An 18,391-nucleotide genomic window follows, 5' to 3' on the forward strand; every position below is an offset into this window, starting at 1 on the left:
TCATTTCGACCTATCATTTACAATGCTCTCATTGGTTGTGCAGGCACAGTATTCTGTGGTAAAGAGTTCCAAAAAGGTTCCCATGCGATTGACTGAAGAAATCTTTCCCCATTTTAGTCCCAGATGGCTGATTTCCTATTCAGAGACAATGCCCCCATGTACTGGATTCCCCAATATTGTCTCAATATTGTCTCAATATTGACCCTGACAGTCCCATCAATAACTTTGTGTCTTTCAATTAGATCTCCCCTCTTTCTTCAAACCTCCAGGGAATATGGAGCTGGTTGATCAATCTCTCCTCACGGGACTTCATCCCCGGGACTAGTCTTTGTTGCTGTCTGTTGTCAGAGAGAGAGTACCAGCTCCAGCAGCTTCACAATGCTACTGCTCGTAACCAAACCAAACCAGAGAAAGCTGAGCTGGGAGAACTGGCCACTCTCCTTGCATTGTACAAATGTTTATTTTTTAAAAAAATCTGAAAGCCTGTTTCCTGAGGCAGTATTTGTTAGCTATAATCAAGCTGACCCTAAAACCCTTCCAAGCCCAGACCTCTCGGAGTCTGTTTTTTTTGTGACCTCCTGAAAAAAAGGAAGCCAGGGACACCATAACCTTGTTAAAGGAGCATCATGGTCACACTGTCCACAGTATTCCATGCCCCACCGAACTCATCTCTGCATACCTCGACACTGTCCTGTCCCCCTTAGTCCAAGAACTCCCCACCTACGTTCGGGACACCACCCACGCCCTCCACCTCCTCCATGATTTTCGCTTCCCCGGTCCCCAACGCCTTATCTTCACAATGGACATCCAGTCCCTGTACACCTCCATCCCCCATCACGAAGGACTCAAAGCCCTCCGCTTCTTCCTTTCCCACCGTACCGACCAGTACCCTTCCACTGACACCCTCCTTCGACTGACTGAACTGGTCCTCACTCTTAACAACTTCTCCTTCCAATCCTCCCACTTCCTCCAAACCAAAGGAGTAGCCATGGGCACCCGCATGGGCCCCAGCTATGCCTGCCTCTTCATAGGAACAGTCCATCTTCCGCAGCTACACTGGCACTATCCCCCACCTTTTCCTCCGCTACATCGATGACTGTATCGGCGCTACCTCGTGTTCCCACGATGAGGTTGAACAGTTCATCCACTTTACTAACACCTTCCACCCCGACCTCAAATTTACCTGGACCATCTCAGACTCCTCCCTCCCCTTCCTAGACCTCTCCATTTCTATCTTGGGCGACCATCTCAAAAAAGACATTTACTACAAACTGACTGACTCCCACAGCTACCTAGATTACACCTCCTCCCACCCTGCCCCCTGTAAAAACGCCATCCCATATTCCCAATTCCTTCGCCTCCGCCGGATCTGCTCCCAGGAGGACCAGTTCCAATACCGTACAACCCAGATGGCCTCCTTCTTCAAAGGCCACAATTTCCCCTCCGACGTGGTCGACGATGCCCTCCACTGCATCTCCTCCACTTCCCGCTCCTCCACCCTTGAACCCCGTCCCTCCAATCGCCACCAGGACAGAACCCCACTGGCCCTCACCTACCACCCCACCAACCTCCAGATACGTCGTATCATCCTCCGTCATTTCCGCCACCTCCAAACGGACCCCACCACCAGGGATATGTTTCCCTCTCCTCCCCTATCAGCATTCAGGAGAGACCACTCCCTCCGTGATTCCCTCGTCAGGTCCACACCCCCCCACCAACCCAACCTCCACTCCCGGCACCTTCCCCTGCAACCGCAAGAAGTGCAAAACTTGTGCCCACACCTCCCCCCTCACCTCCCTCCAAGGCCCCAATGGATCCTTCCATATCCATCGCAAATTCATCTGCACCTCCACACACATCATTTACTGCATCCGCTGCACCCGATGTGGTCTCCTCTACATTGGGGAGACAGGCCGCCTACTTGCGGAACGTTTCAGAGAACACCTCTGGGACACCCGGACCAACCAACCCAACCGCCCCATGGCTGAACACTTTAACTCCCCCTCCCACTCCACCAGGGACATGCAGGTCCTTGGACTCCTCCATCGCCAGACCCTGACCACACGACGCCTGGAGGAAGAGCGCCTCATCTTCCGCCTAGGAACCCTCCAACCACACGGGATGAATGTAGATTTCTCCAGCTTCCTCATTTCCCCTCCCCCCACCTTGTCTCAGTCCCAACCCCCGGATTCAGCACTGCCCTCTATGACCTGCAATCTTCATCCCGACCTCTCCGCCCCCACCCCCTCTCCGTCCTATCACCCTCACCCTCACCTCCTTCCACCTATCGTATTCCCAGCGCCCCTCCCCCAAATTCCCTCCCCACTACCTATTATCTCAGCCCGCTTGGCACACCATCCTCATTCCTGAAGAAGGGCATATGCCCGAAATGTCGATTCTCCTGCTCTTCGGATGCTGCCTGGCCTGCTGTGTTTTTCCAGCACCACATTTTTCAACTCTGGTCTCCAGCATCTGGAGTCCTCACGTTTTCCACAGTTTTCCATGTCTGGCTCCACCCATGGCCTGTAGAAATCTAGTCAGCACCATCACAATACAACACTGACGACATGACAAACGTAGTCAGATTCAGTGATGCTCCTCCATGGGTTTATCTGTGAGAGAAGGTCCAGATTCAGGCCCGTCCTGGCCGGAGTGCTGGGGGTAGCTGAATGGAGATGACTCTTGGTCTTACTGCCCATGGCAACAGAGGGAGAGATCCACCATATATCCCCAGGGTGGGCACCTGCTGGCAGAGGCCATGAGGAGGTGCCAGGTGAGCAGGGGCGAACCCTCAGTTACAAAACCCCCAACATTGTTCACATCTGTATAGTGAGAGCTCGATAATATCAGCATGTGCCTCCCAGCAAGGAGTGACTGCCTTTAGATTAGATTAGATTCCCTACAGTGTGGAAACAGGCTTTCGGCCCAACAAGTCCACACCGACCCTCTGAAGAGTAACCCACCCAGACTAATTTCCCTACATTTACCCCTGACTAATACACTTAACACTATGGGCAATTTAGCATGGTCAATTCACCTAACCTGCACATCTTTGTGTTTGTGGGAGGAAAGCCACGCAGACAGTCACCCAAGGCTGGAATCGAACCTGGGTCCCTGGTGCTGTGAGGCAGCAATGCTAACCACTGAGCCACTGTGCTACCTTCTCAAGATGAGGAGACAGGGAGTAAAATTGATAGCCAAGATTTATTGGTGATGACTGACAGAATTAATGATCACTTCTGTGTTTTCCCAGCTCACTAAACATCACTCTCACAGACACACACACACACACTCACACAGACACACACACACACACATATACGCAGACACTATCTCTCTCTCACTCTCACAGACACACGCACACACACATACGCAGACACTCTCTCTCTCACACAGACTCACATACACACACACACACTGACACACACACAGATACACACAAACACATACGCAGACTCTCTCTCACAGACACACACACAAATACGCAGACACTCTCTCACAGACACACACACACACATATACGCAGACACTCTGTCTCACACAGACTCACACACACACACTTACACTGACACACACACACATATACGCAGACACTCTCTCACACAGACTCACACACACACTGACACACACACAGGTACACACACACAAACACATATACGCAGACACTCTTTCTCTCTCACAGACACACAAACACATATACGCAGACACTCTCTCTCTCACAGACACACACACATATATGCAGACACTGTCTCACACACAGACACACACACACACACAGACACACACACAGACACACACAGATACGCAGATTCTCTCTCACAGACACGCACACATATATGTAGACACTCTTTCTCTCTCACAGACACACACAGAAACGCAGACACTCTCTCTCACACACATATACACAGACACACTCTCTCTCACTCTCACACACACATATACGCAGACACTCTCTCTCACAGACACACACACATATACGCAGACACTCTCTCTCACAGACAGACACACATATACGCAGACACTCTCTCTCACAGACACACACACATATACGCAGACACTCTCTCTCTCACAAACACACACATATACGCCGACATTCTCTCTCTCTCACAGACACACACACATATACACAGACACTCTCTCTCTCACAGACACACACACACACACACAGAGATGCAGACACTCTCTCTCACAGACACACATACATATGCGCAGACACTCTCTCTCTCACAAACACACACACATATACACAGACACACACACATATACACAGACACTCTCTCTCTCTCACAGACACACACACATATATGCAGACACTCTCTCTCTCACAGACACACACACATATACACAGACACACACATATACACAGACACTCTCTCTCTCTCACAGACACACACACACACACATATACGCAGACACTCTCTCTCACAGACACACACACATATGCGCAGACACTCTCTCTCTCACAAACACACACACATATACGCAGACATACACACGCATATAACCAGACACACACTCTCGCTCTCACAGACACACACACATATATGCAGACACTCTCTCTCTCTCTCACAGACACACACTCACATATACACAGACACTCTCTCTCACACACACACACGCATGCACACACTTTCACACTGAAACACACACGCGCTCACAGACACTCACCTACATATACACACACACGCGCGCACACACTTTCACACAGACACTCTCATTACGCACGCACACACTTTCACAGATACTCTCACACGCGCGCGTGCACACTTTCACACAAACACTCTCTCACACACACATATGCGCACACACTTTCAACAGATACACACACACGCATACACTTTCACATAGACACTCACATATGTGTGCCCGTTCACAGTTTCACACTCACGCGCATACACTTTCACACAAACACATACACGTGTGTGCACGTGCACACACCTTCACACACACACATACACACATACTTACACACACTTTCACATAAACTCTCACTAACACACACTTACAGACATTCACACACACACAAATGTACACACACACACAGATGCACATTCACTCTCTCTCACACACTGAGAGTATGGATTACTCTCAGTGTCACACGCAAATGAACATGGAAGTAGGATACAAACACACAAATTCACATACACTCTCTCACATAACACTCTCACACACACATAAAACAATTATGGAGCGTTATGGAGACAAGTCATTCAAATATGCTAATTTTGTCCACTTGCCAAGACTGTTCCTTAATAACCAAGGTCACTGTATTTGGCAACGCTGGCAAAAGGTTTTACTGCTCAGGCGCACAGGATTATTGGAACAGCGGTTATATGGGAAAGGAAACAGCTATGAATCTGTTTGAAGTGGATCAGTATTCTCCCTCCCTACATGGGGCAGTCCTGGGTTCTGCATTTAATCCCTGCTGGTGCATGCAAAGTATTTGGAGATGTCCACAAATCCCACCCTGAAGACAGGAGAAGCATCTGGATTTCAGCGCATCACCTCGTGCCAGAGACTGCACTGTCACCTGGAAATCTGTTTGCAAGAAACCATCCATGCTGTCCTTTAATGGCTGCACTTCCATACAATTCCTGTCACACTCAAGAGTCTTCCTGGTGGAGCAGGAATGCACACAGCTACATATTTGTTTTTATTCACCGTGGGACGTGGGCATCACTGGCTGGTCAGCATTTAGATTAGATTAGATTCCCTACAGTGTGGAAACAGGCCCTTCAGCCCAACAAGTCCACACTGACCCTCCGAAGAGTAACCCACCCAGGCCTATTTCCGTCTGACTGATGCACCTAACACTATGGGCAATTTAGCACGGCCAATCCACCGTAACCTGCACATCTTTGGACTGTGGGAGGAAACCGGAGCACCCGGAGGAGACCCACGCAGAGAATGTGCCCGAGCCTGGGGATTGAACCTGGGACCCTGGTGCTGTGAGGCAGCAGTGCTAACCACTGAGCCACCGTGCTGCCCGCAGTGCCTATTTATTGCCTGTCCCTAGCTCGCTTGAACTGAGTGGATTGCTAGGGCCGTTTCAGAGGGAACTTGAGAGTCACCCAAGTTACTGTGGGTCTGGAGTCACATGTAGGCCAGACCAGGTAAGGATGGCAGTTTCCTTCCCTAAAGGACATTAGTGACCCAGATGGGGTTTTCCTGCCAATTGACACGGTTTCATAATCATCAGTAGATGATTAATTCCAGGTTTTTTTCAAATTGAATTCAAATTCCACCATCTGCTAGAGTGGGTTTTGAACCTCGGAATATGAGCTGGGTCTCTGGATTAATAGTCTAGCAGTAATAGCACTTGGCCACCACTCCCTCTTATCTACATTACCGTTTATTAACAGTTTCTGACTGTGTCACTTGCTTGCCTGTTGTCATGTCCTTGTCACACAGACCCTTCTGTGACAGCTCTCTCTTGTCAATCGTGCCCCTTTGTAATGGGAATAATTCTAAATAAACCCATCGATCCGTCACCTGGATCAGTGCTGCACATCGATAGCACAGCAGCTAGCAAGGGGAAGATGAAGGGAGAGGGGTTTGCGACTCAATAAGAATTGTTGATGCTCTCACCACTCTGTGTGGAGTGCATTAATGTAGCCACTGACCATGTCACCCTCCCTCCCACCATTTGAAAAATCCAATTCCTTGTTCTATATGGGAGTTGTTGTCTTGGTAATGATTCTTAACGTGTATCACGTTCCTGCCCCTGCGCAGCCTGTTCCTTTCGAAGAAATTGTGCACAGCAAAACTGGCCACGTAATTTCCCGGCACCGAAAGACATGAAAGCTTTGTTCTGAAGACAGCAACCCTGTGAAAAGCAGCAGGGGGGTAACTTGGATGTTTTTCTCATTAGGGGCAGGAGCTCACAATCCGTCAGATGGCCTTGCTCGGATTCCGCGATCTGGTCCTACTGAAGGTAGACCTGGAGCAGGTGCTCCACCAGCCTCACACTAGTGTGCCGCCATCCATCACCCAAATGCTCCTAGTGCTTCAGGTGAGAGGCTGACGTCGATGGGCCCGAGTTCGGGCAGGCTAGAGCATAACCATCCACCAGGCCAACTGGCTGTTGTCTGTTCAGGGGCTTCGAGCTGAGGTGGTGCAGCTGAAGTCAAAGGCCAGAAGGTGGACAGCGCCAGAGGGGTTTGCAGGTTGTGGGGCGGGGCCTGGCCCCACATTGTCATCAGCACGGGGAGAGGGTGGGGGGGGGGGGGGGTTGGTGGGGGGGGGGGGGGTGGCTGGGTTAGCAGTGAGAAATAGTGTGATCACATCCTGTACCCACGACCTGGCCTGACTCAATGTGGACCTCATGCACCATCCTCCCGCAGTTTTCATGGAACTGTTGCAGATTCCTGAGGAGACATGGTTCAGGGCCGCTCAGAGGAGTCAGCAGCCACAGTCTGGGATGAATGTATTTTTTGTCTTTACAGATGCCCCAAATGAATGCACTCCGTTCCAGGGAAATAAAAAGGTTTTCAAGGTATTAGTCATCCCCCCGTTCTGTTTTCTACACACCCCCTCCCCATGTCGGATCCCTGTATCCTCTATGCAAACTCACCCAGTATGAAGTTTAAAATCAGTGAGTCGTATTGTATGAATGGTCAGGTATTATAGACCAGACCAGGTCACTTCAAAATGTATTAAGAAAGTAGCCTAGACCCTAACAGTTTTTTATTCTTAAATTGCTGTGCAATTTGACTGATCAAACTACTCGATGTTAAGCAAAACACAATTTGATGAAACATTATAGTTAAAGTACTAACAGGAAAAAGGCCTTAGAGTAACAACTTGATTGGAAAACCTGACAGACTATTAGATACGGTAACTATTAATAATTAACTGTTCCAACATCACATGAACATACCCCTTGGCGAAAAGGCAAACTCAGAAATCTGATTTTCTCACATGCAAGCCAGCAGCAGAGAGAGAGAGAATAAAAAGTCAAGTGAAAATTCAGAGAGAGTAGGATCCAGGAGACCTTTACTGCAGCTTCCATCCCCGTTGAGACCCAACAGTAACTGCTGAAAGCTGTCTAAAAATCCTTGATCTGTGAACGCCAGACTTTTTAAAAAACCCCCAAGACCTCACAAGGTGTTTATCCTCTCATAGACTGCTCGACACCTGTCCTCCAATCTCTCTCTAAATGAAACCAGAACAAAATACACCTCTGGAAGCCACAGTTTTGTCACATAGGTCGATGACTGTATGACTTGAAGGAAGCATCCATTCAGAAATCTTTCTGAAAGAAACCACTGCTCTTTCAATTCTGTCAATGTGTCAGACTGAACTATTGTAACAGAGGCTTCATGTCACTTTCCAAATCTTCATCTCATCCAAAACTTGAGAGATGGAAAGGAAGAATTCAAAGAAAGACCAACTTATACTAATTAATGGAAACAAAAAAATCCATCTTTACCTGTGGAAACAAAGGCCTGCTGAGCTCATCAATTACCGTGATGTGGAGGTGCTGGAATTGGACTGGGTTGGACAAAGTCAGACGTCACTCACCAACAGGTAATAGTCCATCTTGGACTATAACCTGGTCTCATGTGACTTCTGACTTCATCAAGTCCTGGATCTTGAAGCTCAGCCAAGCATTCATAAAGAAGCCTCATGTGAGCTGGTAGAGGTGGCACAGGGAGTATGTATCTGACATGGAGAGTATGTTAGGCAGAGGGCGTGGGTGTTTGGGGTGAGGGCTAAAGAGTTTAAAAACCTTAATTCATCTGGGCCAAGATTTCTTCTCACCCTCCCCCACTCCTTCCTAAATTTCTGCTGTTGTTAGCTGCCAGCAGTCAGTTTTCCACTCTATTGGTTTTCCGTGCGTGAATCCCTGCCTTACCATGTCTGCTTCATTCAGCTCCAGCCACTTTCAGTCCGTGTGGTCTGTGTGCAGTGGGAGGAAGATTCTACCCAACACTGATCCCAACTTCATGTTTCCCCATGACTGAACTGGCCTCAAAGAAATATGGAGCAAAACTGTGGAAGGTGTGACTCATTCCTTCCTGTGGTATGACAAACGCCCAGGTAAAGTCACCTACTTCCAGAGAACCATGGCACTGTTCTCTCAGTACACAGAGAGAGAGAGAGAGACAACTGGCAGTGGTTTAACCTGAGGGTCACCGTGCTTTGGGCAAGAGGAGAGGTTGAGAAGGCCAGTCCTTCATGGTGACCTCAGCCCCTGTGGGATTTGAAACTGCTGTCAGAGGGTCAGTTAGCTCAGTTGGATGGAGGGCTGGCTTGCAATGCAGACAGATGCCAACGGCGCAGGCGCAATTCCTGCACCAGCTGAGGCTACTGTTAACGGTGCCACCTTCTCTCGTTGTCATCTGAGGTGTTAAACCACCACCTGCCTTCTCCCTCATGAGAGAGCAGCCCTGTGGTCTGGTGACTTTACAAAGGCACAGCTTACAAGCCAATCAACAGAGAGTCTTTACTCGCTGGGGGAGGCAAATCTGAGTAGGATGGGTTCTCATTATCGACCTCCAATTCAAAGGGGGATTGAGAGCTCTTTAAATTAGAAGATCACCATCAGGTCCCTTTTAAGGGTCAGTGTGAACCGGATGGGCCGAATGGTCTTCTTCCACACTTCAGGGATTGTATTGTGTTGTATTAAAGTTGGAGACTATTCTGTAGGAATTTGATAGCAGGGTCCCCAGTTAAATAGGCAGCTCCACATCAGAGATAAGTCTCACCCTCAGGACTATTTCGATTTTAAAGGACCGTTGAGATTTAAACAATGCATGTCATAGAGTCATAGAGTCATAGAGATGTACAGCATGGAAACAGACCCTTTGGTCCAACCCATCCATGCCGATCAGATATCCCAACCCAATCTAGTCCCACCTGCCAGCACTTGGCCCATATCCCACTAAACCCTTCCTATTCATATACCCATCCAAATGCCTCTTAAATGTTGCAATTGTACCAGCCTCCACCACTTTCTGTGGCAGCTCATTCCATACACATACCACCGTGAAAAAGTTGCCCCTTAGGTCTCTTTTTATATTGTTCCCCTCTCACTCTAAACCTATGCCCTCTAGTTCTGGACTCCCCGACCCCAGGGAAAAGACTTTGTCTATTTACCCTATCCATGCCCCTCATGATTTTGTAAACCTCTATAAGGTCACCCCTCAGCCTCTGACGCTCCAGGGAAAACAGCCCCAGCCTGTTTCAGCCTCTCCCTGTAGCTCAAATCCTCCATCTCTGGCAACATCCTTGTAAATCTTTTCTGAACCCTTTCAAGTTTCACAACATTTTTCCGATAATAAGGAGTCCAGAATTGCATGCAATATTCCAACAGTGGCCTAACCAATGTCCTGTACAGCTGCAACATGACCTCCCAACTCCTGTACTCAATACTCTGACCAATAAAAGAAAGCATACCAAACGCCGCCTTCACTATCCTATCTACCTGCGATTCCACTTTCAAGGAGCTATGAACCTGCACTCCAAGGTCTCTTTGTTCAGCAACACTCCCTAGGACTTTACCATTAAGTGTCTAAGTCCTGCTAAGATTTGCTTTCCCAAAATGCAGCACCTCGCATTTATCTGAATTAAACTCCATCTGCCACTTCTCAGCCCCTTGGCCCATCTGGTCCAGATCCTGTTGTAATCTGAGGTAACCCGTGATGTGATCAAGACAATAGACTAGGGTTAAGATTCTGGTCATTTACCAGATTCCATTACCTTCAGCAAAAATACTATTAACTAAGCTTGACATTTTAACAGGACTCGTTAACACAATCAATCGCATTCCAACTATCAGCCATAATATACACAATCTGTCCGATAGTACAAGAACCTGCTGGTTAACGTAGCTGAATAAAGTTTAGGGAGAAAGTGAGGGCTGCAGATGCTGGAGATCAGAGCTGAAAATATGTTGCTGGAAAAGCGCAGCAGGTCAGGCAGCATCCAAGGAACAGGAGAATCGACGTTTCGGGCCTGAAGAAGGGCTTATGCCCGAAACGTCGATTCTCCTGCTCCTTGGATGCTGCCTGACCTGCTGCGCTTTTCCAGCAACACATTTTCAGCTCTGAATAAAGTTTAAACAAGCTAATAATCTGATAACGTTTTCTTTAGAAGCCAGAACTTCTTATGACATGAATCATTCCACTAGACTCTGCTTTGAAGTGAAACAGAAGATAGCTCATCAATCTCAAGGTCTGCTGCCAGTGAGCAGGAAGTGTCGAATCAGCAAGAGGAAAAGAAAGAATGTGCCCGAGAGATTGATCAAGATTGAGCCAGAGACTAGCATGAAACATCTTACACAGACCCTGTATCCCACTGTTATCACAGGCCCTGTATCCCACTGTAAATACAGCCCCTGTATCCCACTGTAAACACAGATCCTGTATCCCATTGTACACAAACATAGACCCTGTAACACACTGTAAACACAGACCTTATATCCCACTATAAACAAAGACAGTCCCTGTATCCCACTGTATACACAGACATTGTATCCCACTATAAGCAAAGACAGTCCCTGTATCCCCCTGTAAACACAGTCTCTGTATCCCCCTGTAAACACAGATCCTGTATCCTACTATATTCAAACATAGACCCTGTAACCCACTGTAAACACAGACCCTGTAACCCACGGTATCCCACTGTAAACACAGACCCTGTATCCCAGTGTAAACACAGATCCTGTATCCCACTGTACACAAACATAGACCCTGTAACACACTGTAAACACAGACCTTATATCCCATTATAAGCAAAGACAGTCCCTGTATCCCCCTGTAAACACAGTCCCTGTATCCCCTGTAAACACAGATCCTGTATCCTACTATATACAAACATAGACTCTGTAACCCCCTGTAAACACAGACCCTGTAACCCACGGTATCCCACTGTAAACACAGACCCTGTATCCCAGTAAACACAGATCCTGTATCCCACTGTAAATACAGACCCTGTATCCCAGTGTAAACACAGATCCTGTATCCCACTGTAAACACAGACCCTGTATCCCAGTAAACACAGATCCTGTATCCCACTGTAAACACAGACCCTGTATCCCACTGTAAACACAGATCCTGTATCCCACTGTACACAAACATAGACCCTGTAACACACTGTAAACACAGACCTTATATCCCACTATAAGCAAAGACAGTCCCTGTATCCCCCTGTAAACACAGATCCTGTATCCTACTATATACAAACATAGACTCTGTAACCCCCTGTAAACACAGACCCTGTAACCCACTGTATCCCACTGTAAACACAGACCCTGTATCCCAGTGTAAACACAGGTCCTGTATCCCACTGTACACAAACATAGACCCTGTAACACACTGTAAACACAGACCTTATATCCCACTATAAACAAAGACAGTCCCTGTATCCCACTGTATACACAGACATTGTATCCCACTATAAACAAAGACAGTCCCTGTATCCCCCTGTAAACACAGACCCTGTATCCCAGTGTAAATACAGATCCTGTATCCTACTGTCTACAAACATAGACCCTGTAACCCACTGTAAACACAGACCCTGTAACCCACGGTATCCCACTGTAAACACAGACCCTGTATCCCAGTGTAAACACAGATCCTGTATCCCAGTGTAAATACAGATCCTGTATCCTACTGTCTACAAACATAGACCCTGTAACCCACTGTAAACACAGACCCTGTAACCCACTGTATCCCACTGTAAACACAGACCCTGTAACCCACGGTATCCCACTGTAAACACAGACCCTGTATCCCAGTGTAAACACAGATCCTGTATCCCAGTGTAAATACAGATCCTGTATCCTACTGTCTACAAACATAGACCCTGTAACCCACTGTAAACACAGACCCTGTAACCCACTGTATCCCACTGTAAACACAGACCCTGTATCCCAGTAAACACAGATCCTGTATCCCACTGTACACAAACATAGACCCTGTAACACACTGTAAACACAGACCGTATATCCCACATAAACAAAGACAGTCCCTGTATCCCACTATAAACAAAGACAGTCCCTGTATCCCCCTGTAAACACAGACCCTGTATCCCAGTGTAAATACAGATCCTGTATCCTACTGTATACAAACATAGACCCTGTAACCCACTGTAAACACAGACCCTGTAACCCACTGTATCCCACTGTAAACACAGACCCTGTATCCCAGTGTAAACACAGATCCTGTATCCCACTGTACACAAACATAGACCCTGTAACACACTGTAAACACAGACCTTATATCCCACATAAACAAAGACAGTCCCTGTATCCCACTGTAAACACAGTCTCTGTATCCCAGTGTAAACACAAATCCTGTATCCTACTGTCTACAAACATAGACCCTGTATCCCACTGTAAACACAGACCGTATATCCCACTATAAACAAACACAGACCCTGTATCCCACTGTAAACACAAACCCTGTATCCCAATATAAACACAAACCTGGATCCTGTATTCGCTGGGAACTATGGATGAACTGGAAGATCCAATCCGTACTGAAGTCCAGGTCTTATTACAGGTAATCTAGGTATAACCATCGCAAAGCCATTGGAGATGCCAAGAGACAGTACCAGACTAAGCCAGCATCCCAGGCTAATCACACAAACACACTTTGACTGTGGTAATGCTTACACAATATAACGGGCTACAAAGCAAAGTCGAGTAGAACCATGGACAACAATGTATCCCTCCCATTGATGAGCTCAATGCATTGTATGCTCATTTTGAACAGAAGGTCAGTGAAATGATGTCACATGCCCCAACAGCCTCCAGTGCACCTGTACCCACAGTCACCACCAGAGACATTAGACATTTCTTCTTGAGAGTGAACCCATGGAAAGCGACTTGTCCAAATGGAGTCCCTGGCCGTGCACTCAGATCCTGTGCGGACCAGCTGGCGGGAGTATTTGCAGACATCTTTAACCTCTCCTTACCACGATGTGAGGTTCCCACTTGCTTCAGGAAGACCACCATCATTCCAGTGCCAAAGAAATATCAGGCAGCATGCCTCAATGACTACCATCCAGTGGCTCTAACATCTGTAATTTGAAGTGCTTCGAGAGGTTAGTCATGGCTATCATCAACTGCAGTCTCCTGGCCTACATTCATCCACTACAATTCACCGATGGTCACTACAAATCCTTGGCAGATGCCATCTCCCTGACCCTACACTCATCCTTGGAATACCTGGGTAACAAGGAAACCTACATTAGACTCCTATTTATTGACTTTAGCTCTGCCTTTAACACCATAATTCTAACCAAACTCATCTCCAAATTCAGAGACCTCTGCTCCCCCTCCAGCAACTGGATCCTCGACTTCCTGACCAAAAGACCACAATTAGTAAGGATGGTGACAGCAACTTACCCTCCTCCTTGTACACAAACCCAGACCCTCTTCCCCATGAAGCAGCAATCCAGTATTGACAGCAAGCTGCAAGACAGCCTCTCTAATTTGCTGTCAATGGACCAGAGAGAGACATACAGGATTTGAGGGAGAGGTATTTATTGTTGAGGCTCCCAGGAAGGGTCAGTTATTTGAGAGGGGTACTGATGTAATTTGACAAATAAAGTGACTCAATATTTTTATTCATTCATTCACGGGATGTGGGCACCACTGGCCAGGCCTGCATTTATTGCCCATCCCTAATTGCCCAGAGGGAAGCTAAGGGTCAACCGCATTGCTATGGGTCTGGAGTCATGCGTAGGCCAGACCAGGTAAAAAGGACATTAGTGAACCAGGTGGGTTTTTTCCTGTTTAAACAGTTGTTTTAAAAGTTAGTGAAGTGTCTATCTTATCACCTGGTCTCTGTGCTGATATTACCCTCACGCAGTTTGGAAATGAATGTGGGATCTTTCTGTTCTCTATAGCTCAGTATGTTAACAGGCATCTTTGAGATTGGGCCTTAAGTTTCTCAACCATACTCACTGAGTGAACCCATTCACACTGTGGCTGCTTAATGTAGGAGCTTGAGATAATCTTTTTTATTTACAGAACTGTGATTGAAAACACATCATGTGCCAAATTATAATGACACTGCCAATTTCAAGTCTTAGATCAGGAGTGCCTTTTCAGGAAGTTTGTGGGTCATTTTAATTCCAGTTTCTAAAAAGGGTGGAACTTCAAAGGAGAACACTGGTACAATCCAAAGGTGTGCAGATTAGGTGTGCTAAATTGTCCACAGTGTTCAGGGAGGTGTAGGTTGGGTGCATTAGTTAGGAATTAAATGTAGGGGAATGGGTCTGGGTGGGTTACTGTTTGTAGGGTCAGTGTGGACCTATTGGGCCAAAGGACCTGTTTCCATATTGTAGGGATTCGATGATCTATGAACCAGGGATTCTGGTTTCACACCAGCTGATCCAATCCGACACTGAGGCCCTGATCTCACTCCTCATCCTGGTTCAGGCCTGCTCAGACAGGACGAGAAGAGAGCCAGTCGGAAACATTCAGGCTGTCAGGCCTACCTTCTCAGGCACATCGTCCACCGCACGAAAGAACCCAGAAAATACCGTTGCCCTCTCGATGTTTCAAGGCTAACAGTTTAAAGTGTCTTCTTTTACTGTTGCTTTTTGTTTCGCCAGGGAGCTCATGAGCCTAAAGGCCCGAGTGAGGAATACATCCAGCTGGAGCGTCTGGTGCAGTTAGTTGTCTCCCCTTATCTGGGCACCTATGGACTGCTCTCCAGGGACAGGAAAGCTGTCGATACAGTGCACATACTTGGTAAGTCAATGCCATTTGTTGTTTGTAGGTGAGGGAGGAGTGGGCAGTGATGAGGGAGACAAATTGCAGCCACATAGGGTGGCATAGTGGCTCATTGGTTAGCATTGCTGCCTCACAGTGCCAGGGACCAGGGTTTGATCCCATCCTTGGGCGACTGTCTGCGTGGAGTTTGCATGTTCTCTTTGTGTCTGCATGGGTTCGCTCTGGGGTTTCTTCCCGCAGTCCAAATATGTGCAGGTGAGGTGGATTGGCCATGCTAAATTGCCATAGTGTACAGGGAGATGCAGGCTGGGTAGATTAGCCATGGGAAATGCAGGGTTACAGTGAGTCTGGGTGGGATGACCTTCAGAGGGTCAGTATGCACTTGATGGGCCGAATAGCCTGCTTCTGCACTGTATGGATTCTATGATTCTCTCTGGCTTTTGCCAACATAAACTATTGTTTCTCGGGGATTTGTTTATATCATTGTGGCTGGAGAATTTTTTTAAGTACAAGATATTTATCAGCTGACCCAGTAGTCTCCTGAGCATTGATTTAATACACAGATTGGCTGGGTGCAAAGTGGGGAAATGAGTTGATAGTCTGTTTTACGTCTCCTCTCATTTTAATTCACAACGGTTTTGGACAGGGACCAATATAATGGTCTGTCAACCTGCTGTCACCCATTTTATAACAAAGTCCAAATGATCTCCATTACCACAAATAACTTGGCCTTTGAAGACTACAAAAGCTATTCTAAATAACAGAGTCATAGGGTCATACAGCACAGAAACAGACCTTTTGGCCCAACCAGTCCATGCTGACCATTATCCCAAACTAAACTAGTCCCACCTGCCTGCACTTGGCCCATACCCTTGCAAACATTTCCTATTTATGTGCTTATCCAAACATCTTTTAAACAGTGTGACTGTATCTGCATCCATCACTTCCTCTGGCAGTTCATTCCACGCACAAACCATTCTCTGTAAAACAAAGTTGCCCCTCGTGTCTTTTTCAAATCTTTTCCCTCTCTCCTTATAAATGTCTTGATATCCTCCACCCCAGGGAAAAGACACCTGCCAGTCACCTTAGCTGTACCCTCCATGGTTTTATAAACCTCTATAAGTGTCATGCGTCAGCCTCCTGCGTTCCAATGAAATAAACCCAGCCTTTCCAGTGTCTCCTTATAACTCAAATCTTCCATTCCCAGTAAAATCATGGTAAATCTTTTCTGAACCCTCTCCACCTTAAAAGTATCCTTTGACTTATACACCGTGTGAAGAGAATATAACTGTGAGTGTAGGCGGTCACTGTAGTGGGAAGGTAAAGAATAACACTAGTAATTCGCATTCATTAAATATTGCACAGTTTGTTTGATAAACTAATTGTAGAAAGATACCTCTGGCCATTATGGAACATTTTGCAACCCATCAAATTGATTGTCCCCGGCTTCTGAAGCGCTTGAGTTTGTCGGAATCCATTCAGAGTCACGTTGGCTGTGGCTATTTATCTCAAGGATTGGATTCTGTGGAGCTGATGTGATACTTGAGATTTCAGCATCACACCCCACAACTGATGCCACGGAAAGTAGCATGAGGTGTATGCACTGCCCGTCTCTGTAACAGAGTTCAATTTGAGGCAATTGCACATCGTGAACCCCAGGCCCAGAAATTGCCTTGTAGAATTTATTTCCCCTCTTCATCTCGTCCATCTATTTAAGCCCGATAGAGTTGACTGTAAGTAAAAAGAATAATTGCCCCATACCTGTGCAGGAATCTCCTAACTTATGCCCACAGATTATGTGACCTACAAACTCCGAGGTCAAACGAGATTAGATTTGTGATCATCTTTAGAATTTGCTGCTCGGTCCTATTTGCATACATTGGGGAATGGGAATAAGCAGTTTGTGGTAGACTATAATGCATTAGAAACATCAGTGTCACAACAGGAAGACTCACAGCAAAGACAAAAGGGATGAGATTCTCACACGGCGCCATCACATAATGTCTAACCCCCACCTTTAAATGGCAGCCCATTCACCCACTAGTTAGGAATGGTGGAAGATCACAGTTTCAGGATTCAGTAACTGGGGGGGTCACAGTGTCAGGATTCAGTAACCGGGGGGGGGTGGGGTCAGGATTCAGTAACTGGGGGGTCACAGTGTCAGGATTCAGTAACTGGGGGGGTGGGGTCAGGATTCAGTAACTGGGGGGATCACAGTGTCAGGATTCAGTAACTGGGGGGGTGGGGTCAGGATTCAGTAACTGGGGGGTCATAGTGTCAGGATTCAGTAACTGAGGGGGTGGGGTCAGGATTCAGTAACTGGGGGGGTCAGGATTCAGTAACTGGGGGGCAGGGTCACAGTGTCAGGATTCAGTAACTGGGGGGGTGGGGTCAGGATTCAGTAACTGGGGGGTGGGGTCACAGTGTCAGGATTCAGTAACTGCGGGGGGTGGGGTCAGGATTCAGTAACTGGGGGGTCACAGTGTCAGGATTCAGTAACTGGGGGGGTGGGGTCAGGATTCAGTAACTGGGGGGGTCAGGATTCAGTAACTGGGGGGCAGGGTCACAGTGTCAGAATTCAGTAACGGGGGTGTGGGGTCAGGATTCAGTAACTGGGGGGGTCACAGTGTCAGGATTCAGTAATTGGGGGAGCGGGGTCAGGATTCAGTAACTGGGGGGGGTCACAGTGTCAGGATTCAG

At 47.3% G+C, this 18,391-nt stretch overlaps 1 protein-coding gene across 5 annotated transcripts in view; it reads left to right on the forward strand.

Moving 5' to 3' along the window:
• Positions 1-18,391, forward strand: part of LOC122557955 (proline-rich protein 5-like) — a 163,302-nt gene that overhangs the window by 124,434 nt on the left and 20,477 nt on the right. For 4 of the 5 annotated variants that reach the window (XM_087996769.1, XM_043706223.2, XM_087996767.1 and 1 more), the window contains exons 7-8: positions 6,872-7,012; positions 15,571-15,709. In XM_087996769.1, coding sequence (XP_087852895.1) covers positions 6,872-7,012; positions 15,571-15,709 — 280 coding nt within the window. The remainder of the gene's footprint in view (positions 1-6,871; positions 7,013-15,570; positions 15,710-18,391) is intronic. The other variant, XM_087996770.1, reaches the window with a different exon arrangement.

This window comes from Chiloscyllium plagiosum, unplaced genomic scaffold (assembly GCF_037043375.1).
Source record: "Chiloscyllium plagiosum isolate Xiang-an unplaced genomic scaffold, Cpla_swu_hap1 HiC_scaffold_18, whole genome shotgun sequence".
Classification (NCBI taxonomy): domain Eukaryota; kingdom Metazoa; phylum Chordata; class Chondrichthyes; order Orectolobiformes; family Hemiscylliidae; genus Chiloscyllium; species Chiloscyllium plagiosum.